Source organism: Cinclus cinclus, chromosome 3 (assembly GCF_963662255.1).
Source record: "Cinclus cinclus chromosome 3, bCinCin1.1, whole genome shotgun sequence".
In the NCBI taxonomy this organism is placed as follows: domain Eukaryota; kingdom Metazoa; phylum Chordata; class Aves; order Passeriformes; family Cinclidae; genus Cinclus; species Cinclus cinclus.
The window spans coordinates 98,876,635-98,902,925 of record NC_085048.1 but is presented as its reverse complement, the minus strand read 5'-3'; the positions used below and the strand labels follow the sequence as shown (position 1 = coordinate 98,902,925).

Sequence of the window (26,291 nt, the reverse complement as noted above, 5' to 3'; positions counted from 1 at the left end):
TCCAAAGCTGTGTGGAGACTAAGAGGGACTGTACACTGATTTCAGACTCAATGGAGCCATGTGGAAATGTAGGAACTCCTGAGCCCTCTTGCCTAGATTCTGATAGATTTCTATATTTTTTTTAAGAATCCAAACAGGACTGGGGAATGCTGTTTACCTGTTTACTCAGTACTCAAGAAGGCTGCAACAAAATCAGAGTACTGTACTAGGTATCTTTATAATTAATTTATGTTTATTCATAATTAGAGTCAATAATGGGAATCAATATGTGCAGTACATTTTTCAAAATACACTTTAGAAAAAATGCAAATAGTCCTAATGGAATTTTTCTGATACACGGCACATGAGAAGATCAATGCTCATGACCATGAATATAGAATTTATTGCTTTAGTTCATCATTATTGACTACATGGCTGTTCATGCTTTATAACATGTTTCATAGCATACTTCATATTTTCACATCCTTTCCAAATATTTTCTTTTAGAGCCCATGTCAATAAAACATATTTCTCTACCAATTTAAGAAATGGATGGGACAGGCTAAATTACACTACCCAAGAAATGGTGGGAGCAGTTCCACAGCTAAAGCTGCCACCTGAAATGATATTTCTAAGTACAGGTATTTTTGGTAGATAAATTTAGAGAGAAATATAATTCTGCATTAATCTTTGAGGAAAACAAAATATTGTATCTCAAACTTCTAGCCATCAATTTTGTTGCAAGACACCGTTATTATACAGCTTTATTTCATGCTATTTCACCACTTGCCATGCTTCTGAATCCCTTTTGAAATTTCATAAAATATGTCTACAGCATGTTATATCCTTCCTTGCTGGAATGTGATTGTGAACTAAATTGTCATGAGAAAAAGAAAAAGTGCTATAAAAATCCCTCTGTTAATATGCCATTTCTAATAGTGTTGTTTATGTTTTTATAATTTCAAAATACTAATTAGTGTTTCTTCTGTTTGTCATGAAAATACAGTTCTTACATAATTGTGTGACCAAAGTGTAAATTCTCTAACAGATGAACAAAATGTAATAGCAGAAATAGCCACTAAATATAGAAAGAGTCAGGGGTTTTTCTGTTTGTTTTTTTTTTTTTTTTAATGTCCAGGTTTCCATGAAGAATCACTGAATATTAAAATAGTTCGTTAATTAGTAAAAACATACTGTAAAATATGATTCCCATTTTCATATCATTAAATCAGAGTGATACACTAAAATAATTAGAATTAGTTGTGCTTTTGCTGCAGAAAAAAGATATGATGCAGAATCTGCTCTCAGTTCAGTAGGGACAGCCTGAGACAATTCATCTGAGGATAATAAGCCAGATTCACAGCCTGTGTAAGTTGTACAGTTCCTCTGATTTCAACTGTGTCACACCAGATTTAAGTCAATTCAGTATTTGGCTCGATGTGCGTAGTCAACAGATTACACACATAGCACTGAGAGCAAACTTTGGCTGCAGGAATTAGGTTGCAAACACAGAAAGTAGGAGGGAAATTAATTTTTTTGGTGGTGGGCATGGGGGAAGGTTTTGGAAATAGCATTTGCTGTGGATAAGAACTCTCTAGTTCTTCTTCTGAGGAGCTTGGTACAATGTGAAAAACAGAAAAAGTCTCACATCTCTTTGAAGTCAGAATGCTGAAGGAAAAGCCACCTGTTTTCAGGGTGAAAAGCCCTCGGTACGATCAGCTGGTGCAGAAAAGGAAAGAGCTGCTCTGCGCACTGCCTGCAGCCTTTGGAGTAGGCATTTTGGGTCCTGAAAACCTTGGGTTCTGCTGCTGTCAACAGAGCTACTTGGTAGATGATAAGGTCTCTCAGAGTGGATGGATAGAAATGTGGGTAAATTCTGTGTGTGGCTGAATCATCAGCAGCTACAGAAATGTGTAGTATGGCTCTACTCTCCTCCAGGTACAGAAATTTTACACCAATGCAACTTTAATGACATAAATGCAGTTACTCCTGATTTAAATGAGGAAAATTTAGTTCCCTCTGAACTGAAACTTTATAGTATACATGACTTCCAATGGTTTTTATTTTTCCTTTTTTGTTTGTTTGTTTTTTGTTTTGTTTTGTTTTGTTTTATGAGTGGCTGGAGTTAGCAAAATGATTAAAAAAGCAAGACTAGAATTTGGGCGTTCTGGCTTCTTAGATTCTGCTTAGAAGAATAAACCATTGCTAGAAAATGGGAATCAAGAAAGCCAAGTGAAGTGTTAGGGATATGGAAATATATCAGCCATCAGAAACAAACTACCTTAATTAAAGTGCTCAATGCTAAATTAATGTAAAAGCCTTGTAAAGTGCCATAAAGAAGCTGAACTAATTTTTTCTCAGATTGCAAAACTGTTCAAGATGGTTTAACTTACCATGGCTAAAACCTGGAGAGGAATAAATTTTCATTCTTGTTTACTAGTGCATAGGGGTTTGGCTATATGCACTGTTTAATTCACAGAGTGGGAATGCAACTTTTTCCATTTTATTTAATTCAAAATGTTTTGACAGCTTAACTTGCTATCGCTAAAAGTTTAATCAGTCAGATATTTTGGGGAAGCTGCTCATCTAGTACAAATCTTTCTGGTGAAAGTCGTCAAAAAAGGCATACTGATTATTGCTAAGAGGAAGACTCATTGTATAAAACAAGATATACTAAACCCTGTAGCCAGATGAGTTTAACCACCTAATCCTACCTATGATGTCATTTTCAGAACCCTTTTCTTTGACTCTGACATCATGAGGAACTGAACTGGTCTGTCAGCAAATTCATATGCTGGTTTGAAAAAAATTGTGTTTAGCTAAACATTGCCACCAAAAAGAACACCATGACAATGTTGGAATTACAATGCACCAACACTGATAACCAGAAAGATGAAAGAGCCTGAAGTCATACGACAGTTGAAATAACTAATTTATTTTTCATTGAGTTTGTGTGGGCTTTTTTTACTTACAGAAAGGAAATTCCTGTATGCAGTTAACAGTAGAAGACTCTTTGAGAAGTTTTGCTAAGAGCTGCTCCAAATATCACTCCTATTTACATAGTGTATAGAATATAATATCTTTATCGTGTGAAGCTTTGTGTTCTTCATCATCTCAGTGAATTTTATTCTATTTCTTGATTTAGAGTATGTGAATGGAAAATGCAAATTATAATATCTAATTGTATAACTAAACCCTTAAAGCCTTACTATTCACCATTTATTAGAGGTATTATTTTAAAAGTGATAAATTTTCAAATTATTTGTTGGAATACTGTCAAGTTTTGATGACCTTTGTCATTGTTTTCTGGCATTAACTTATAAAGGCTTTTTACTGTGATAAGTGGCACAATCTGTGAGGGAATGACTGTGCTTAAAAAATATCATTAAGCCCCATTCTATGTAACTTGTTTTCTTATTTTCTTATTGGGTTACAATATATCAAAATTAGTTTAGTTTCATGGTCACATGAAAAAGGCGCTATTCCTGTGAGATGGCTCCATGAGAAATGAGCAGTAATGGCAGACTGGTCCTTCAATTTGCACTGGCTTCTGCGTATTCCCTCCCCAGGAAGAGCTGGTGGAGGTGACATAAACTGCAGCGAGAGATCTCCCAGGCAGTCAGACTGCTGTGTGTCACCCTTCCCTGTCTCTTTGTTGGCTCCACACCGTCCATCTCCTTGACTTTTGTGATGGCTTTCCTTTGTTATTTTACCTTTCCCATTTTCTCTCTCCTATTCCCTCCTCAGTCATGATCATAATGGGTAGCAGAGAAATACTCCCTCAAAATCACCTTCCCAGTGGAGTGGCTGAGGATTGTAGACTCTGACATGAGTTTTAGGACACTGAGTCTGTTTCTCAGCTTTAAATTCCGTCCACTTTATTAACTGAAGCTCAATTTTTAGTCCCCTTTTGCCTTGTAAGCTTTGGGGTAACATTCTTTCCTGTGCCCATATTGATGTTGGGTTGGGTATAAACAATGGTAAACGCTGCTGCTTGTTGGTAGCAGCCTTTCCTTAGGCAAAATGCCCTTTGATCTATTCGAGGGGCAGAACTTATCCTTGGCACTGCTGTGGCCTTTGCTGGCTGTACCAGACAGAGAATTGATTGATTTTTTTTTTTTTTTTTCACAATGTGCAAGTTACTGATGCTGACCAATTCTATAGGACATTATCCAACAATCCCGAGTTATTCCACCCAGTTAAATTCCACTTTTTCCCTGCTGGTTTTGGAGATTTGACCTAATGGCATCAAGTGCCTCTCTAATGACTGCAGAATCAGCCATGCTGCCTGTGATAACATTTTCACAGCATATTCAAGAATTTAAGTTATCTGAAGTTTAAAATCAACTACTTTATCATCCAGGAAAATTCAGAATGGGAAAGTAGAACCAAATTAATTTAGAATGTCTATAACAAATGACTGGTGGTTTTAACATATGCAGTCACAAAAGGTCTTACAAAAATGTCTCTGATTAATAACTAACAATAATAATAGTTGCATGTGCAAAGAGATGCACTAAATCCTGTACAATATTTGCACTTTGGCAAGAATAATTTATTTCATATCACATACATTTTGTTAAGTAGAGGAAACACTGCTTCCCTGGTGCTTTTGTTTTTCCCTCTGGATTGTAGCAATGGAGCACTTGCATGTTGTATTTGGTGCCTTGCATGATAAAGACATGCAATGGCAAGTTCCAGTCTGCATGCTGCTTAATGAATGTTTTCCTTTTCTCTCCTTCCCTGTTATGTGCTTACAGAAGACAACTATGTGGAAGGTGGGTGCTTTCTACCTTATTCTCCTAAGCTCTTGTTTCCCCCCTCTGTTCAGTGGGGATTTTTTTTCCTTCTGTTTAATGTTATAAAAGTACACATATCAGTCATTACGGTAAGTTGTATTTTTCGCCCCATACAGGCAGACAAGTTTATTAAATAGATGTGATTTATTTTTTCATACAGAACACAAGCAAGGCTCCTTGGCCTTATGCTGTAATTCCAGATTATCCTCTCTGAAACAACAGGATTTGTACTCATGTGACTGATACCATATCCAAAATCTTTCTGGAGATTTGCAGGACTGATTTCTTCTCATGTTCTGTATGAAAAACATTTCAGGAAACTATTTGTCTCATCAATGTGGAGCCTAAATCCTCCAAATAAGATAGTAATGCATGTTAAATTCCCATCTTTTAATTACTGAGGAAAATGGAAAGTGCTTTTCTTTTTAATGCTGCAAACCTTGCTTACTCTAATATCGTTTACAGCACAAAGCTTTAGGAAAAAAGGTTTTCTGTCTAACTTTCAATCATAATGATTTTTGGACGTTATAAAAGAAGCAGCATGTGATTTTAATAATTATGTTGGTATGTAATTAAGTTCCTTTAAAGAAAGGATGGCATAGGGCAGTGGAAACTAAGGCACAATGCCAACTATCCTGAATATTGGTAAGTAAGTCTATTAGTTGGTAAAACATGCAAATATATGGTAGTTTTAAAGTCTTTTTGCTTATAAGCCAAAAACTGCAGGTGCTTTTTTATGTACAAATGTCTTTAAAAGTCTCTCTGGGGTGAATCTTTGCATACTGAATAAACAATCATTTATTTGAAAAAATTAGTTTACCTATCTGAACTGAAAAATTGCTTTCATTTTACTTCATTCCAATACTTTAAAAGTTGTTTTAAAAGCAAGGAGTTTGCAAGCTAACTCATATGCATAGTGACTGTCCTGGAATGACTCTGACCCAGGGTGCTCATGTGAGCCACTCTGGGGCCTGAGTTCGTTCAGGTTTCGACTCACCATGGGCCACGGACTGCCTGTTCAGGGGTGATTTTCTCAAGAAGACTTGAAGTGCTAGTGCTTCATTTCTCTGTGCTGCTGTATTCAAGGGTGAAGATGGGTGCTCACATTTAGCATGCAAATGATGCTCTGCAAATTTATTAATATATATGTTTTTCCAAGGAGAAGGAAAATTCAGACAATTCTGGTGCTTTACTAGTGGGCACATGTCAATAAAATTTCATTTCCATTTTGAGATAAAAATGTATTCAGCAACACTGGGATAGAAATTCTAGCTGAAAGACATAAAAGCCTAGAAATAACTACCTAATCTTGTATTTGATCTGTGCATAGAACTCTTGCTGGTGTCAACATGAGCCTCAAAATTTGAATTAAGTGTGGTATAACTAGATAAGGAGGTTCAACTGCATTTCACATATTCATTTATGCACAGCAGTACAAGATAAAACCTGGATAACAGTTAATCCAGACTTTACCTGAACCTAATTCTTTAAACTGCAACCTTAAATTTATTCCAACACAGATCTGGATACTTAGGCATACATTAAAGTTACAAAGCATGAATATTTAAAAAATTGAAGCATAGAATTTTCTATCCAAAGCCACAACTTGAATTCTGAACTAAAATTTTTCATCTTTCATCTCTGTGATATCTGAGCATCTCTGTAAATTAGATGACATAAGCAAACAGAAATATGTAGTATTCAATTTTGTGTATACTGCTGGTAAAAAAAGGCTACTGTTTTTTTCATTTTACTGAAGTTGTACTACACTTTAATACCTTCACTGCAGGTTTATCATGTTTAAATTTTTTTTTTTTGGCCTGTGCTTTGCATGGAACTCACACACCAAATTATGACAATATCCTATCTTCATATCCCCTTCCACTATCCCACCCTGTGCTCGTTAACTGTCTCAGAACCAAGTTCAGGAGAAAGTTGGAGTGGATCACACATGAGGGCTTCCTTCTAAATCTTGAATTCCTAATTCATAAAGAAATTAAAGTAATGGTGCACAAATGAGTATTTTCAATGTATGGGATGTGTATACATGGTTACTTAAGGATAAAACTTCCCAGGTCTATTATAAGCAGTCTTTCATTTTGCAAATCTAGCAGTGATTGCTATCATGTCAGATTTAGCTGTATCATTTTAAACCATTCTGTGGAATGAACAGGTACAGTACTAGTAATTTTTCACTCTTCAATAGCCTTCATCCATAGATTGCAAAAATATAAAAGAAGGTAAGTATCATCATGTGCCTTTGGCAAGGAAGCATAGGGCACCTTACCACTTGCAAATAAAGTAACACAAAGAGTGAAACAAAATACAGTGTCTTGAGAAGTAGTACTGCATTTTTTAATTAGTAGATGTTTGGTTTGTGCAGTGTATACCTTTTACAATAATTCAACTGCCTTTTTTCATCAAACACTGTAAGTGATTCTTAAAATTCAAGTAGTTTTTATGATGTTTTTGGGAGGTACTGCTCCTGTTTGCATTTTTTTCCAAACTATGTAAGAGTCATCTATTTGGAACTGAGCAATTTCACATATTATTTTATCATAAACAGTAGCTATCAAGCAGTGATAATCTGAAGCTAGACTCTTCTTTAGGTTTGTATAGCTATGAAGTTCATATGTAAATGTGAGATCACCTTCTTTGCATCCCCCTGGCAGACAGGACAGTGATTTGTTTCATACCTTCTCTAGGAGCTGAAAGATCTCACATAAAGTAGTGGCTGAAAAGTCACTGTTTCATTAAAGAAAAAGATGTTGCAATGTCCAACTGCATTCAATTTGCCTTTATCCAATACAATTAGGGTCAATTCAAAAGTCTGAGATTTGTTGCTATAGTTGCCAACACCAAAAGTTAAGACCCAAAAGACAAGTTAATTAATCACAAGAAGAGACTGATACTTCCAAAAGGCCACGTGTCAGTGGATCCAAACAAAGACACCCAGGACTAAAAGAATGAATTTAAAATATCACCTAGTCTTTATCTATTCAGTGAGTCTCTCTTGCAGCAACACTTACAGAGGAAAAACAGCTTTGAAAACATTTCTATTCTCTTTCACAATCTGCAAACTGCCAGTACAAGTATCTGAGGCTTCCCAAGCAATGCTGATGCAGGCATCCCTTCAGGATCACAGTCAGCTTTCATTTACATTGCTGTGAGCCCCAGGTAATCCCACCAGCTGCAGAGTTCTGTATTTGGAAACAGAATTTATTGCACAAGGGATGAGGCACATCAGGCCTTTCAGTTTAACTACACATCTAAAACTGGTGACATTAAAAAGCAGTAATTCAACAAAACCATTGTTAGTCCACTTGGAACATCACTTGAGATTTGGAACTGATAAGAGACAATCATTTGGACTGGTTGAAGTCGGGTGTATCTTCTTTGAACTACCCCCAAGTAGCATGAGTCATTTGTGCACCTAATTTTCTTTGTGAATTAGAAATCACAGAAACTCTCTCTCTAGGAAATCTGCTTTCCAATAAAGAGAAATATATTTTATTGCTCACCTTCTTTGTGTGAATTCATTTCAATTAATTGCAATTAAGAAAATAATGTATTGCTTTTGGAGAAGAGGAGCTTATTTAATACATGAGCAACCAATAACTTCTGAAATGGATCCTAAAACAGCTAAATGCAACAAGAATAAGCCTGATTTTTAAATCAGACATTAAAAAATGAAAAAAAAAATCCCTTCATTTATCTAAGAAAAATATTCCCCCAACATGACATTATACTCATTTTTTATCATGAATTTAAAAAGTCGCATATTTTTTTCTTGAAGAGTAACAAAATTTGGCTCTGGATGAGCGATTATAATTATGGACATCTGCTTTGAAATGTCACTAGACCTATTCTGGTGAGATGGGATTTCATCTCACAATATAAGTATAAAACAAAATCTATTTCTCACAAATTTATGAAGTAGTTGCAGAAGCTGACACTTAAATTTTCTTTATTGCTATGTATTTTACATTGCATATGTAATGATTTGCCTTCTCTGAAACAAATTCATTCTACTGTCACATTTCACACAAATAAGGAGACATTCTTTGCATTGTCATTTCAATGTGATGAAGAAATTTTATTTAATTACCTGAAATGCTCTTTTTTTATGAGGGGAAAAAGACCAGACCCAGCCCATTTTTCAGGTTTAAACTTCTCCAGGGTTTAATATTATTTCACATGCAGAGGACAGGAAGTCCTCTCAGCAAAGTGTTCAAAGCAATAATAATAATAATAATCATAATCAAAATACAATAAAGACAGACGGATTATTAAAGGAATTGGTTGGATTTGAAAGCATTGTATTATTTTCTGTCATTTCAAATACTGCGCAGAAAAAAAAAATATACAATAAAACAGCACCCAGTGTTTGAATTGCAGTTCTGTTACTCGTAGCCCAAAGCATTCCAACCAGTGGTTGAAAAATGCTCTGATTTCCCTCTGTGATACAGACATCTTATAGGAAACAGATGCCTGTCACAAAACATTTTTGTCAGTGTGACAACACCACCTTCCCGTGCTCCCTTGTTCATTGCTGACTGTGCTCTTGTTTCCCTTCAAGGTCTGGCGCACCTGATGATGGGCGACCAAGGTATGGGCTCTGTTCCTTTTCCACTCTGCTTTCATTGTTTCTTCTTGTTCTGTAGCTGCTTTGAATCCATCACTGCAACCGATGGGCAAATGCTTGAAAGCTATCTTTGGCTGCAAAGAAACACATGGTTTTAGTCACATCTTTTTCTTATTTCACTTTTTGTTGGTTTTTTTTTTTTTTTGTTTGCTCCATAAGCTTTTGTCCTTTCTGCCTCCTCAACTCCCTCTCTTGCAATACACTAAGTAAAAAGAGCTGAGAGAAATAAGGAAGTGATTAAGAAAATTTCATGGACTTATCAGAAAATACAATTATGGGTGATCCTATAAAACATAAACAAAGTGCAAGACCACTCTTCAGATTGCTCCTGAAAGAAGATGCTCCTCTTGTAACACTGTGCACATTGAAGAGTCCATTTGCATTAATGCATGGCTGATTGGATATGTGCAGAAAGCACCTGCTCCTGGCTTCTGGAATGCTGAGAGTACAATTTTGCTGCCTACCAAAACCAGTGATTTTTTTTTCTCCTCCTAATCTTTGTCCATGTTACATTTGTGGCAGTTTTTCTTATCTAAGCATGGGTTATTTCTGTGTTTCTCTGCATGTACATGATTGGGAAGAAATAAACAAAATCCCTAATATGACACTGATTTCATCTCCATTTGTCTTCAGACACTTACCTTATACTTTGTTTCTTCATGTTCAGATACTATTGCATTTACATGTACTCATGACTCTTACTGTTGTTTCTCTCCTTTATTCTCTTTTTGTCTGGAAATGCTTTCTTCATGGAACCATTTCACCAAATCCATAGGTAAAAGTAAAGGTATTACATGATTTTCTTTATTTTTAATACCATCAGTATACTTTAATGTATGTATAAATAATGCAAGCAAATGTAACTTTTTTTTGCACTGATAACATGAGGTAGGTATATTCTTACAGTAAATATTTCATGGATATCAAGGTAAGGAGAATTATATTAAAGTACAGGCTGACCATTTTCTAAGTTTGTTTCCTGGTTTTGTGAGAGATGTAAAGCTTTGGCAGTGATAAAAGAGGCTACAGCTATAGGAAATGCTCAGGATGAAATAACAGGCACATTTTGAGGTATGCCTTTTTCTGTTCTCAAAGAGCTGTAGTCTAAACCACTAGACCCAGAAAAAAAGTGTGATGTTGTTCAGTAGAAACTCTCTGGGGATAATCTGTGCAGGGTCAGTCCACAGCTTGATGTACGTTCTGTTTGGGAATAGCACTGACTTTAGCTAGTCTTTGCCCTGGGACTTTCCTATTAAATTAATCACTTGGAGCATATTTGAGGTAAGAATTGGACAAAGGAATGAGAAAGGATAAAGGCTAAAAGAAGTGTGGGGTTTCTTTCAGATTGTTTTTTTATTCTTTTTATTTCTTTATGTAAAGAATGCCAGTTGTGTTTACTTCCCTTCTCTCAGAGGAAACAGTGCATTAGGGGCAAGATTTTTTTCCCGCATAAATAAACGCCAGGTTATGCAACAAGGACACTTGTTCACAGGCATTGTGTAAATATATTTTAATGATAAGAAGCTGGTTATTAAAAGCCATTTAATCTCTGTTACAAATGTTGAATAATACAGTTCTATTCATCTTCAGCATTTGTCAGGGGATGCCTATTCCTTGTATAAATCAGAAATCCAGTCTGCATGGTTGTACTTTCCTAAGTAGTTAAATTAGAAACAAACTTACAGGTTTGTTGGTGTATTGGCTGATTTAGTGCTTCCATACCTAGAAAGTCCATCTGATGCAAAGACTGTAAATACAAATCTGTAGTGTCCCATTCCTCTTCATATCAGACCACCTGGAGAGACTCTGTACCTCTATAGGTGGGATACCATTTACACAGTTGTGTGTGTTCTGGAGCTCTAAGTCTTCTTACTTAGGAAAAGTTTTAAGCAAGTATGAAAAACAAGCTGATTTCTTTGTTTTATCAGATAATTTTGTTTTGTTTGCTCTATGACTTATCCTTTTCTTTCTTAACAGTACCTAGTATGCATGATTTCCTTATTTATTATTATTAGTGTCTTATTCCTAATCAGTAGATATCCTGGATGCAGTTACCTTAACATGACATTTTTTCGTTAACTGAACTTTGACATTATAGATATTTTTTATTAATAGAGCAGAATTATTTTTTCTGGATTGTTCTGTACACAGAATAAATTATGTAGTTTGTACAACATCAAAGGGATTTTTTGTATGAAAGGATTAAGATTTAAATATTATATTTATTATGAATAGTAGCTGACATGGAGAGCAGATTTAAAAAAAAAACAGAAATTTTTCAAGTGTTTTGCAACGTTTAGACTTTTATATTTATATTTTTAAATTTTTAAATACTATATTTTTTAAAAAATTGCCTGTATATATTAGCCACATTTAATGTTCAATAATGTGCTATGTAATATAATTTAAACACCAGCCACCAATCATTTAATTATTTGACTGCATTTTTCCTTTCATATTTTGATTTTCATTAAATTTAACCCATTAATGTAGAAATAATCATTACTCTGTTTTGAGAATCACAGTACTTCTGCACATATAATGGTGTACATTTGTTCAAATTGATGGAAAGGGTTTATATGTGTACCAACTCCAGTTGCTTGTAACAGAAAATATCCCTCAATGTTGAGCCATATCCTCAACCAGCAAAAAACAGCATCATTTTTTTGACTATCCTGAAACTTTACTAATATCAACTATTGAAACATGTGGCCTTGAAACAGTTGTGATAACACACATTTGTAACTCATGACAATATAAAAAAATTAGGAGGGTGGTGGAAAGGAGGGTGTTGGAAATGAATGAAGGGAAGAAAGAGGAAACACCTTTGTTATAAGTTCCATTCCTTGAGAAGTATGTAAGGGCAGTAATTGCAAAATTCTGGGTGATTCTGTAATAAATTAATCTTATTTTGGAAATATAAGCAATAAAATACTTCTCATAAGCTTAAAAATGTAATTTGTCCTGAAGAGTATAAATGGCTGAAGTGCCACCATCTTCTTTAATTGTGTAGGTATTCTTTGGGATACTGGAAAAGGAAAAAAAAAAAAAAAAAAATCAGTGTGTCTTCCGAATTAGGGCAGGGTGTTATTAACAAGGTAGGGACCTGGTGTTTACAGAGGAAGGACAGATGAGGCAGTGTCTCCAACTGGGCAAGCAATACTAAGTTCAGTACCATCTCACAATGCCCCTGATGTTTGTCATTTAGTAGTAAGTCTAAATTGGGATACTCTGGATAATCTCCCCACAAACTACTCCTCGTAGATCCTATGCCTAATTCTAGGCAGATATGCAGTCTTTTAGTTATACTGGCATTTGTTTATTTTCTGACAAGCACCATATATTCAGAAATATTAAGGAATTCCTCTTTCATTCCCTGGAAATAACCTACCTGTATAGAAATTTAGCAGCGGGGCTGTCACAGCTCTGATAGTGAAAATATGTAGACAGGCATGGTAAGGTTTGTAAATGGTGTTGATGGTTTTATTAGACCTCTTGAAAATGCTACTCAGAGCAATTGTTTGAATTCAAAGCAAACCTTAAATCTGCTGTTCATAACAGGCAGATTTGTTTGCCTCAAACAAATTTGCGCCTGAACAAATTTTTTATACTGCAGTTCTCTTAAGCCTATACATATTTTTACCTATAGTTTATTTATATGTGATTATCATACTTTTGACTATATATATTACTCATTCTGTACCTACATACTATGTTCATACTCCTGTTCTATTATTTTAGAGATTATGTGCAGCCTTAAATTATACATGAGTCACTCAGGTTCATAAAAAGCTATTAAATGTTAGCTAGCTGAGCAATAAGTGTTTCTACCAAAAGATTGATAGTACAACTGCAATTTATTGTATTAGATTGCAGTCTTTTGATACGCTGGTATTTGCTATACTGTGTGTAAATGCTGAAGAAAGACTTCAGAATGGCAATTTATGTGTGTGTCAACATCTTTGACAAAGTAGGGCAAGTTTTTTATTGTACATACTATCATGCAATATCTTAACACCAGAGTGACACCACAAATTTTTAAATTATCAATCACACATTTCATTTGACAGCTGGAAAAATAGAGCACTGAAAAATAAAAGCAATTTAACTAAATCCTTAAACAATCATGAGCATAAAAGTGGTATGTTATAGCTAAGTGATTATGTAGTGCTTGTGTCATGTCACACAAATCTCACCTTGTGCCAGTAATATTCCCTAACATCACACTGTGTAGAATTTGGTCATTAACCTTCCTGCAAAACCAAGTTCATCTTACTGTAATAACTTTCATTTTTGCCCTGGTTTTGAAGAACTAAAATGGTTTGGGCTTCTTGCACTCTCTGACCTTTCGTGGACTGTTGTCACACCTGTTCTCTCCTCACCTGCTTTTGTGTCTGCTGCTTCAGAGGGAGCCTGGGAGACACCCATAGCCCAGCCTTCCCTGACCCAAGCCCCCAACAGTCCAGACCCCCATAGGTACTTTGGTACATCCCTGGACTCAAGCTCAGCTCCTTATTTTGGCTCAGTGCCCTGTTTCATGCCTTCTCAACCACAGTTGGCTTTTGCCTGGCAAAACACAGATGGAGGGCATTCCTGACTCTCTGGGCTTGTTCATATAGTTGTATATCCTAGGTGATAGCAGCTGGTTGGAAAAGATTCCCTGCTAGAACCGAAGTGAGGTAATTTAGGGGTTTGATACACAATAGGGTTGCCAGGGTTGGGTAACTGAAATTGTTTCTAGGTGATGTTATGGGAGAGGAATGGATAACTTGAGCTTCCCCACTCAATCTTGTAGTTGCTTCTACTGATAAAAAGGAACAAATCAACAAGGTGTAAAAATTTAACCTCCACTTAACAAGTTCAAAACATTTTGAAAGTCTTGGAAAATTTACAAAAATATGAGCATAAGAATTTAAAAAATATTCTTTATAAAATTACCGTTATTTTCATGAGCATTTTAATGAGCATTACATTTTTTATAAATTAAATTTATTCATATTTTAAATATAAAGTTACTCAAATTACTCCAAAGAGTAGTAGCTGCACATCATATCTTTTTCTGTAATGATTTCTTTTTTTTCTAAAGAATCTCATAAGTATAGTTGAATAGATGCTGCTGTTCACCAAAACTATTATAATTAAGTTTTTTTGTGTAATGCATATCCCTATACCTATAAATATATATTCCAATAAATATTTGTACGATCCTTATATTTGCATTGTCGATGCATTCAAATTTTGGTTGAATATCATAATGAACTATACACTAAGTGTTTATTGTGATGCATTGAAGCAAGTAATTTCCTTGCACTTCAGTGGGTGTTACCCTGCAAACCTGGAATACTGCCACTTAAAGCTGAAGATTCAAATTTATGTTGAAATATGATCAATTAATGGTCTCCAAGGAGAAAAAAAAAATTACAGCAGAAAATGGCTGCTGAAGAAGTTTTCTATCTGAAGCACATGGCTCAAAAGAAACCAACCAACATCAGGAGCAGAAATGCAAATTCTTCCTTGAGACACACATACTCAAAATTCTGTCTGAGATGGCTAATTCCTCATCAGCAGTATGAAAAGAAATTATAAGGACCTGCCACAAATATCAAGAAAACTTTCTGACAAAAGGGGAAAAAACTTATTTTAAAAATAAAATCACCACATGGTAATGTCCAATCCACATCCAGAGTTCTAATGCCTTACTACCATGAAAATAAAAAATTTACCATGTCCTGAATCATTCTGATATCACTCAAAATTATCATGTAACGTGTTTGTTTTTCATAGACTTTTTATGGATTCAGAGGAAAGACAAAAAATATGTAACTCTGAAGGATTTAATGTAAAAAAAAAATGTTATATTTGCAAATGTGTAGATTTCTGCTGGGTCCATTAAACACTGTGGTTGAGATAGCACTTATGTAAGATTTTGGCTTCTCCAGCACAAGGATCCACTTTGAGCATAGGTTTATCCAGAAGATAGGTATGCTGGCAGAGAACCTTTCAAAATAATATTAAAGCTCTTTCAAGATTAAGAATGTGTATTTCAGAACGAAAAGTATGAGCAGGTTTATTTAGGATGGAAAACAGTTAAACTGTCACTCTGAAGAGGTTAAAAAAAAAAAACTAAACAAAACAAAAAGCCAGCAGGTAAGCAATAAGGAAATAGGAAAACTTATCATTTCTTCCTTAAAGCAAACTTTTCTTTTGATGTATGTGTAAATGTACATAGAAAATGAGAATTTAAAGCTGCAGTGGCCTGTATCTTTTTTGCACAGTGAAATTCCATGAGACTTTTATACAGAGACATTTCCAATGAAGCAGGTATTTGAAAGAGGTGTATTCTTTGGATATTAGAATATCCTTGAACCTCCTTGTGAGCCAAATACATCAGCAGAGTGACACTAAAGATTTCAATTTCACCCTAAGATTGCACTGTATTTTCCAAGGATAAAATTCAGTCCAAGCAACTAAACAAATGAGCCCAGCAGAATCTAATTTCTATTATTTCAGTGAAAATCAAAAGTAATTGGAAATTATTGTACATCTCACTCATAACAGAAGTCTCAGCTGATTTTAACATTAATCAAATCAATCATGCTCAGTGGAGTTTCACCAGTTAAGTGGAAAGAAATCAGAGCCCCAAGGAAGAGTATTTTCAAACATCTCTAAGATTTGTCTACATGCAGGATTGCAATATTCTGCAGTAAACTCTTTATCACAGTTTCTAAAGAAACTAGATCTAATCAAAGTGGAGAATGCTTAAGAAGACTGCCTTAAAAATTGTATTGGTATAACTGAAAATGGAGACTATGCTCTTTAAATGCACATTATAATGATATTCTTCTATCAAGAAGAACTCCCTGCAAAACAATTGAAAAATATTTAAATAGTCAGGTCAGAATCAATTGTTCTTTTAGAAATAAGAATGCTTCATACAAATTTTTTAACTACTCTTGGCAGGAATTTCTTTTGGTGATACTAGCATGCTAAGGTACTTAGAAACTATAGAAATTTGAGTTATCAAGTTGTCTCTAAAGTCTTTTAATTAGACAATATAATATTCACTGATACTACTAATATACCTCTTATGTGATTTTCAAAGACTTCTATAACCCTGATGTTCTTAATTGCTTGAAGGTAGTTTTCTATATTTACTTAAGGGTCCACCTAGAGTGATTAAGCAGAACAGTGAAATCACGCCATGAATGGGGAAGTTCAGGAGCATAGAGGATTCTCATGGAAAATAACTGCCAAGCATGGATTGTGGACTTTGCTATGAAATTCTGCCCTCATCATTCTTTTAATGGTTTTCATAGATACCAATCTGTTGTCCAGACAGATTGTTAGGTTTTTTTTTTTCAGTCATGGGAGGAACCAAAAGTGACTGAATCTTTTAATTGAATGAATTTTTTTCTAGTGAAAGGAGTCCTTTCTTTCTCATTAAATCTAAACTCAAGGTGAGGTTTTTTTCTTCTGTTGGCACCCACTTAGAACAATCTTTTGATCAGCACTGCATTTCATTTAAAGGCAATTTTTGAATTTGCTGCTATGATTTAGAGGTTCTGGGACTTTTTTTTTCCTCCTACTCAAAGTAGATATTTGTTTTTTAAAGAAAGGAGGCATCTGGACTGGTTCACTGGCAACTAATAAAGCTGTATAGGAGCAACCTTGGATAGCAAGAGGCTACCATAGAACACCTGGTACTGCTGGCATCATAGCATTGACTTCAGTAGCTGCTCTGTATTGGGGGTGGGAGGAAATAAAAGCAGCTGGGTCAAATTCCTTTCATCTGCCTTTGCACATTCTTCAGAGGGGAGTCTGCCTGGAAAGCAAAATTCAGCATTAAATGAGTATAAATCTGGAAAATTTTCACTGGGGTTACCCTTAGCTAACAGGTCTATTGCTGAGTTCCATTCATGAGCCATGATTATTCCATTTTCAGGAGTATCCACCCAAAGAAAAGGAAGCTTAATGTCTTTCTATGACCATTAATACTCTGCTTCTGAAGCACCTTTTAGCTGACAAAAACCTGAGAGGTTCCTGATGACAGCTGCATTGGTACTTACACGACCCCACTCCCAGCCAACAGTAACATCCCTCTCTAGGACTAGAAGTCAGGAAGCATTTGCTTGATTTCCTATTTCATTGAACCTGAGCATCTCTGTTAGGAAGAACCTGAGCTGCATCAAAAGGTGCCAGATAAGTGCTTTTGATCTCAGAAAAAAGGGCATTGATGGCCTTTTGCTGGTAATACAAACTGGTCTTTTGATTTTTCTCAGTTAATGGCTCTACTTAACCACATAGTCTTACATGGCACATTTAGTATTTCCACAAGTCTATAAGAAATATTTTTAAAAACCCCACCAAAGTCACTTACATGTAAATCACTATTGAAAACTATGTTTACAAGTTGTGATTTTACTATTGAAGCTGTGCAAAAAAGAGCAAAAATTAGTTTCAAAGCCAAATGCCTGTTTGACAATGCTATTTGCACTATCAGTGGATATTATTAAAATTTATTAAATTTATTTAAATTGATATTTGATACTATTTGTATTAACTGCAACTGCTTACTAGTTTTTATGTAATTTTTAATTTTATAAGAGTCATTTGGCCGTAGTTATACTGAACTGTAACACTACTTTATGTTAACACCATCACAAAGGAGATGGGAGATTTCAGAACTCTATTTTAATTTAATCTTCCTTTACCCAAACACAACTGGGTTACAAGTAGTGAACTAGTGCTTTCATTTCATCCAAATGCTTCTGAAAACCATGAATTTTGTGGTTAACCCTCTAAGTTCTGAAGTTCTTATATCATTATGCATCTTCAAACACAAAAAATGCAGCTGTGACTGTCAGTCACGCACTGATATTTTTTAATGTCCTTAGCAGTTTTTTTTTGTCTCTGTACTTCTCTGCAGTGAATTATTCAAATAAGAATACTGCTCATGACTGTGACTGTGTTTTAATACTGGAAGAAAATTTGTATTTCAGAAAAGAATAGCGTAAAGGTATCTAAGTGCAAGACTGGACCAACAAAACTAGACTTGGGAATTAGTAATTCTGTGTGATTCTCATGCAACATATTTATCTTATTTTATCTTAGAACTTTTATACATCCTATATGAGACAGGAAAATATCTATGGCAAATCTATATTCTGAGCATTACACAAATCTACCTGGGTCCCACTCTTAGTCTACTGCTACATACTTCCCCAGAGCAAAGGGGCTGCTTAGGCTGCTGTGAAGAGGATAAATTCCTGTATTTCTTTTGAAAATATTGGGAAGCACTGAATGTATGGATTAAAACAGAGTAAGTAATTTACAACTCTAAAGGACAAATTCCTCAACAATTGTGTTAACAATGCATATTAACTGTACATACATGGAGCCATATTCAGGATGTTAGTCACATTAGAAAGTAAATAGAACCTGCTATATTTCATCACTTTATCTCTCAGAAATGGATCTTAGATTTTATAATGCTTTATATAATGACAAATGTATAATAAAAATTACTCATATATCCTTATGTGTCACTTTTTCTATCTTCCAGGAAAACACACCTTGCTAACAAGACTATTCATTTTGGTTGTCCCTGAAATGAATAGGCTTGTTAAAGAAACAGGTGTTTGAGAGTTCTGTGCTTATCGAGTTATTATAAAAGCAAAATGAACGTTTAATTAATATTTTCCTTTTCAAAAACCTAAAAGATCTGTATATCAGCCCTATGGCTTTTAATAAGTACATATAACTCTTAGAAATGTACATATATATAGGTCATGTTAATTATCCACCTTGGGAGGCAAGAATGTGTCTATATTCCTCTACCTAGCTGGCATACTCTTGGGACTCAAGTCAGAAGAGTAGGCTTCAGAAAGTCTAAAAATACATTTACTAGGTTCTTAGCCATTAAACTGCTTAAAGAGGAGGTCTCTCATATACTAGCTGAGAGCCTGTAATTTGTATTATGCAGAAAATGAGAATAGATAATCAAAAACAGCCTTTCTGGCCTTGAAGTCTATGAACCACACAGAACAGGAAAATTACTGTGGTAGCATGTAAGAAAATGGTCACATATTAAAAGAGCCACACCACTTTTGCTTCATTAGTGACACTTTTATCATGTTTCTTGTGTAGATGGAATTACATGTCAGTGAGCTCCCCCAAGTCAAGCCCTTATGGACTAACTGGAAAAACAATTCAAAGCATTCCCTTAAGCCAGGATGTAACATGAAAACTAAAACACCTTAATGGGAAAACCTCAAACATATGGAAGAGTGAATCAAAGGGAGGTTAATCTCCCTCAAACTTCAATATTTTGCTGTGGTTATTTATTTTGAATACTTTGAATTGAATACAGTAGTTAAACTCATATTCAGGAGCATTATACTATTCAGTCTTTTAATTTTACACAGGTTCTCATAACACATTTGCATTGGGTTTTGGAGGTCTCCAAGTTATACTGTAAGAAATGAACTTACCTTGTCAAACAGTGACTGCTACACACCAGATAAACCCCGGGCAAAGCGTTGTTGTGGATTGTTTGTGCAGCAAAGCTGGAGCTGCTCATATCTACACTTTTATCCAGGGAAAAACGCTTATACAAAGCTGGAACATTAAATGAGGAATAGAAATTGTGATCTAAGCTAGGAATTGCTATAAACTAGAGGGTGACACAGTCCCATAAGAGTGATCTGAATTAGAGAAGAAAGATTCAAACTTATAAGACCAAGAGTCTTTTAATTAAAAGACTGAAATCGGTGTTTTAATATTTAGTTTATCTTTGAACCTCACCATTCAAAATTTGTATTCACTGAGAGTCAAGTAGTCTTCTTTATTTCCAATATGTTCCCACAAAAGGAGAGGATGGAATCATAGGCTACTTTATTGAAAGACTTATTATTCTACATCAGAATTATTTTTATTCATGAAGACTTCAAACACTTTCTTAATGTTCAGTTCATTGTAGCCAGGAAAATATCCTGTTATTTGCTAAAATTCAAGAAGACAAATGGGACTATGTCATTTCTCCCAGGACATATGAAAAAAATTAAGGAGTTATTTAATTTAATGGAGTTAGAATATTTCTCTTTAAAAAATTCCAAACCTTTCCCTGGTAATACATGTTTACTATCAGGGAGGAGGAGGAAAACAAATTTTTGATATATATCCTCTATACTTCATTAATGGTGTTCAGTTACACACTTTGCAGATTTAGCAGCCTCTGATTTATTAACATTTTATTGTTTGATAATTTATTAATGCAGTGCATCAAATATTTGTACAAGCAGCTGAATATGAGTCGCTGGGAAAAATGAAAAGTCGTATTCACTTGGATGGAGAAAAATATCTCTCCAATAATTTTTCCCTTATTCTTTTATGCATTAATTATTAATAGATATATGGAAGCATCTCTATGTGTAGCTAAGAGGAGACCTCTCTTTTGGAACATCTGCCCTTGTTTTCTAATCTAACTAATTCATAATGAAGCTGGTACTTATGCAGCCGTCAGTGAACCTACTCTGTGGGGAAAAGCCATAGGGAAGTGGGATACGGAATTCTGATTCAGACTGAGAAGTGGGACTCATGAGGAAAAGATGAGTGCTATTTTTCCAAGTTTTTGGATTGTGTTCAAGCTATAGTGGTGTGTTACAGAGGAACAGGCTTCAAATACATGGCAAATCCATGCCCCAGGTTCCTCCTGTGCTGCTGCACAGTGAGTGTGGGCACTTCAGAAATTCTCTGAGCAGCTTCCTACTTGGTCTCAGTGTCATCCCTCAGAACTGGCAGCATCTGGTGCTCTCAGAGAATTAATTTCTGGAGAGTGTTTGAGAACAGGACATATTAAAACGTCACTATGGGGATGATATCATATGTTTGAAGGCTGATACAGAGGAATTGACTGCAAAAAGCAAACAAAACATTAAAAAGCCATTCAAAAAACAACCCTAGACCCTCCAGCACTTATAATTAAGTAATTTTGTAAAATTTATGTTGGATTATAATATTCAAATTCACAAAAATTAATAGATGTGAGAAAAGCACCACACAATTTATTTTTTCTTTACATTTGCAATATATTTTATATTTTTTCTTATCTTGTGTTGTGTCTGTTTACAAGAGGTATTGTTTAGCAGGAGAACTGATGAAGCCCTGATGCACTTGTGGTTGCACAGTGTCTTTCATTATGCTGAAGGACTGAGGAAAACCTGATTGGCAGTTAAAGCATGAACTTTCTGTACCTCAAAATATGGTTCTTAATTCCTAATTTGCCTGTGGTGCATCTGCTGACAGTATCAGCAGATGTCTGAGTAACCGTAAAGTGTGGTCATGACTGTTGATGTGATCAGGCATGTTATTTGGGAAAAAAAAAAAATCTTTCCAGTATTCCAGAATCTCTGATTCAAAATCCAGATTAGTTTTCTTTTAGTAACTCTACATGGAACACCTCTGACTGCTTCAGTGTTTGAGCTTATTGTAGAAGGTTTTTCTGTAAAGAGGTACTAGGAATGAAAACAAGAAGACATTAATGCCAGTCTGGGATGGTTTGGGAAGAGAAATTTATCAGCAGTAACACAGGACAAGAAAGAAAGAGGAGAAACTTTGAATGTTGTTGAGAGGTGTGTATTTCTTTTTAAAATCTGTGCACGTTGCTTTTGGGCTGTTTTTTTCTTCTGCTTTGTTTTGGTTTTGGGGTTATTTTTTTGGGTTTTTTTGTTGTTTGTTGTTTTCGGTTTTTTAAAAGTGAGTAATAAACAGGGTTTCTGTGGTCTAAGAACAAAGCCACTGCATGTGTGGAGACCAGTGAAATACTAATTGGATTACAGGTGCACTTAATTATCGTGCACTGAAGGTGTTCAGTTTTCCGATGATCAAGGCAGTAGTGTGAATATGGACTGCAAGAAAGGGTTTCTTGTTCTTATGTGGAGTGGGAAGCTCAGAGAATAAAAAAGGGTGAGTAAAGCTAACAGGAGCTTTACTAAAACTTCATGCATCAATTGTCTCTATTTTATTCCTGAAGGATGGTGTTTTTCCTTAAAGTGTGAACATTTGGCATTCTTTTGTGAAGCGCTTTGCTAATTAAATACCTGTAGCATCTCTGAGATCCCTGCAGCATGGGAGGAGAACGACTTCTGGGACAAGGTAGAGCATCCTGTTCTGGGTTATTGCATTCAAAACTTTTTCCCGAAAAACTAAGGCATTAAGTAGAAAACTGTGCATGGAAACTTCAGTGTCCTGACATTTAAACCTGCTTCTAGAAAGATTTGAAAACTACCTGTGTTTGTGAAGTCTCAAAGAAGGCAGGAAGGTTCTAAAGAGCCACAGAAGTACAGGCATAAAAGATTTTATTGTTCTATTCTTTTCTCCTACTGACTGTGTCTCCCTGTTGCTAGGAGAAAAATAAGGTAACTGCTTCCAAATTTTTAAGATACCATAGCTATTTCCTGCCAAGTGTTTTCTCCTAGGACTGACTGTTCCAATACTCAGAAGGACCCAAAAAAAAAAAAAAAAAGTTTAATAAAGCCAAACACTCATACACTTTTTTTTCTTATATTCCATGTGTCAGAAAAGGGGAAAATTTAGAAGAATGGGAAGGTGAAAGAGCTGTTGCTGTGGGACAGGATCACAATTTAGGAGTGGAAAACCCAGACCTGACAATCCTTGGTCCTGGCTTGGCTTGTGGGTCTAGAGAAAGCTGCCTGAGAGACCTGGAAGATGTGCCTTATTCAAGCTCTCTGGTTGTTCATTTAGTCTTTAAAAAGAAGAACCCTGCTTATGCATTTCTGTCACTTTTGATGTGTGATCAGAATTCAACAATGCTACATTTCTGTCAAAGGCTCTTCAACTCCAACGCTTCCATATCTTCAATTTTCATAATTGGTTTCATAACAAAATTACTTAATATTAAGTTCATGACAACATTTTTCAAGAGAGAAAGGCTTCCTTCAACCGTTCTCCTCCCCTCAATTTTAATTCCTATCTCTGAAAGTAATGTTAAATATTTAGGCTATAGACTTGATTTGATCATTACCTGTACATCAGCAAAGAATCTTTGCAAATACAGTGAATTAAAAAGAGCTGTATGTACTTTTGCATGGATGATTTAAGACCTGTTGAGGAGAAGGATATTATGAAGAAGATCGGGAGGAAGTTTAATGAAGACAAAACCCCAAGACCTCTAGGTCTTGAGCAGAGGTCTAAAATATTTGCCTAACCAGATTAGGTCTAGGGGCAAAACTAAGTAGCAGAAAGCTCTCACATAATCAAGGAGGTGAAAGTGGTAGCAAAAGAAGGAAGAAATAAACAAAAGAAGGCATAAGAGAACAGAAAGAATTTTGCTTCTGAAATCAACAAATGTATAAAGTCAAATCCAGTTTTATTTTATACCTATTTTTACCAGTGACATGTAAATACATCTTCTGTCTGTTTCCACTAAAATTTATATCATGTTTTGTGTTTCTAAGCCTTAAATAAAGATAAACAGATCAAATAACCTCTGATTCTCCGGAACATGAACATTTAGTTATAGCTTTTTAAAAATAGGAAAAATACTTATTTCTTATGTGTGTTATTAGGTATTCTAGATGCCTATTCCATAACCACATTATTATTATAGTTTAAAAGATCTTGAAGCAAAAATGATTCAAGTCTAATGTGAAATATAGATGTGTAAGAAAACAGAGTGAAGAGAATCAAATAGGTAGAATATGTTATTATTTAGTAATGTGTTTGCATATGGTGCCCAAACATTTGTGTTTGCCCTAAAGAAATGTGTTGAATTTTTTATATGTAAACATGGAAAAAGGAAAGAAGCCCCAAAGCCCTCACTATTTCTTAAGTAAAAAAAAAAAAAGAGGAAATAATATACATTATATACATTACATATATAACAGACATTACATACTCAGTCATTGCTTATGTTCATTACAATGTTAAATAATCTGAAAAAAAGGTAGTACTTTTTCAGAATTAGTGAGTTGTTGTTTTTTTTTAATAAATCCAGGAGAAATATCTATATAAAGTGACTCTAGAGCATGCTGAATGCATTTAAAATTTATCAGCAAAGTCCCTTTAGTTATCAAGCTTAAGAACATTTATCCTATTCATTATTGACATCTCCCAGAATTCTTTCCATGGTTTTGTGCAAATAGCTTGTCAGCTTTTGGCAAATAGAGGTGATTTTCAGTAACATTTTTCAGATACTTCAAATTGAATTATACATCCAGAGACAGTCAATCTTTCTTACCATTAATTTTGCAGGGGAAAAAAAAAATTCCTTTCATATTGAAGGCCAGCTCTACAAAGGGGACCTAAGCCTTGAAATGCTAACTGAGATCTAACTAAGGGGCTGGAGAAATCCTGCCCACCAGAATGCACAACCCTTGCCTCAGCACACTGGTTTATTCTGCAGTAGAAGGGGGAAATATGGAGTGCCTTTGGGTACTGTGGGAATTTTAGTACTGTGAAAGTGAAAACTGTGAAGTTGCTGGTAAAGGTTGTGAGATCTAAACAGTGCTTTTGAAAATCTACATTAGGAATTTGCATACATCTCAGTTTTGGCATTTCAACTTGACAACGCTAAAAGGGTACACCCATGTCCACAGCTATGTGGTATTTTTTGGCAACTTGTAGCTTTTGCTTGTTGCTTTGAATTCTTTTATCTCAAACCATTTTATTTTAAAATAGCTCAAAAAGATGCTTTTCTAATTGTAATGACAGTTATAGACTCTTGACATGTTTGAATAACTCAGTAAAATGTGAGATATATTACCATTTGATTAGTCTGCAAATATTAAGCAAGGTCGTTATTAGGCCGAGGGTCTGGAAAGAAGGTCTAAACAGATTCAAATTACACCATTAATGTGGAATCTTTGCATCATACCTTATCCCAAAGCTGGGAATAGGACTGAACTGTAGCCTGGAGCCTTCCTTGAGCATGGAGGGCAGAGTCCTTCCATGAAAGAGGTTGATCCAACACAGACAGCAGAATCACCAGGATGATGCAGTCTCACATGCATAGATCTTTTTTATTGCTACTGATTGAGACACACTCAGAAAAGATTTAAGGTTTTGGTCAGCCTAGAGAATGTGGGATGTAAAATGATTTCCTTTCCAGAACTCAGAGGTTCAGGACTCATCTGCTGTTATAAAAGTCAATGGAAGTGTGAAAGTTGTGGTTCTATCCAATGCATTGAGCTTGGTGTATCGTCTTGTAATTAAGTCTGAGGTTCCATTTTAACTGTCAAATGCAGCCTTCTGCAAATGTTAGGTGAGTTTCTAGATTTACAGATCAACTTTCAATGATTTAATTACTTCCTTAAAAAAAACAAGTATTAGTTTACAAGATAGAATTGAGGGAAAATGCCTTACAAATCCATTGATAATTTGCATAGGGATTATATTATCAAATGTTGGTTGATACCTACTATTTTGTATGATAATTATAGCACTTCTGGTATTATGTAGTTGTCTTGTTTTCAGTTGTCTAAGAGCAAAAATGCACATATATATTTGTGCTGGTGGTCAACAGTTGGATGATGATCTTAGAGGTCTTTTCCAAACTGAAAAATTCAATGGTTTTTCAGTGGATTTTATATATCAAGATAAGGACAGAGATTGCAGATCCAATATTTTTCTTCACAATTTTACTTCTTTGGAATCTTCTGTGGAAGTTCTACTGTTCTACTGTTTTCTTTGGAGGGAAGGACAAAACACTTGATGCCCTACATCCAGCTGCAGGAAATGCTCCCACTCTGATAAGTAAGGTTTCAACCTGCAAGCAAGGCACAGGATGAAATTTCATAGGGTTATTAAATTTAATGCTTTTTTAAATATGGATCCATATTTTTCTGTAGCTA

The 26,291-nt window shown here is 35.1% G+C and overlaps 1 protein-coding gene across 18 annotated transcripts in view; it reads left to right on the top strand.

The window, feature by feature from the left end:
- Nucleotides 1-26,291, top strand: part of NRXN1 (neurexin 1) — a 672,652-nt gene that overhangs the window by 68,904 nt on the left and 577,457 nt on the right. For 10 of the 18 annotated variants that reach the window (XM_062490539.1, XM_062490534.1, XM_062490532.1 and 7 more), the window contains exons 2-4: nt 4,740-4,757; nt 9,358-9,387; nt 10,199-10,210. The exons of 4 other annotated variants lie outside the window; for them this stretch is intronic. In XM_062490539.1, the coding sequence (XP_062346523.1) occupies nt 4,740-4,757; nt 9,358-9,387; nt 10,199-10,210 (60 nt within the window). The remainder of the gene's footprint in view (nt 1-4,739; nt 4,758-9,357; nt 9,388-10,198; nt 10,211-26,291) is intronic. 4 more of the 18 variants (XM_062490535.1, XM_062490531.1, XM_062490529.1 and 1 more) reach the window with 3 other exon arrangements.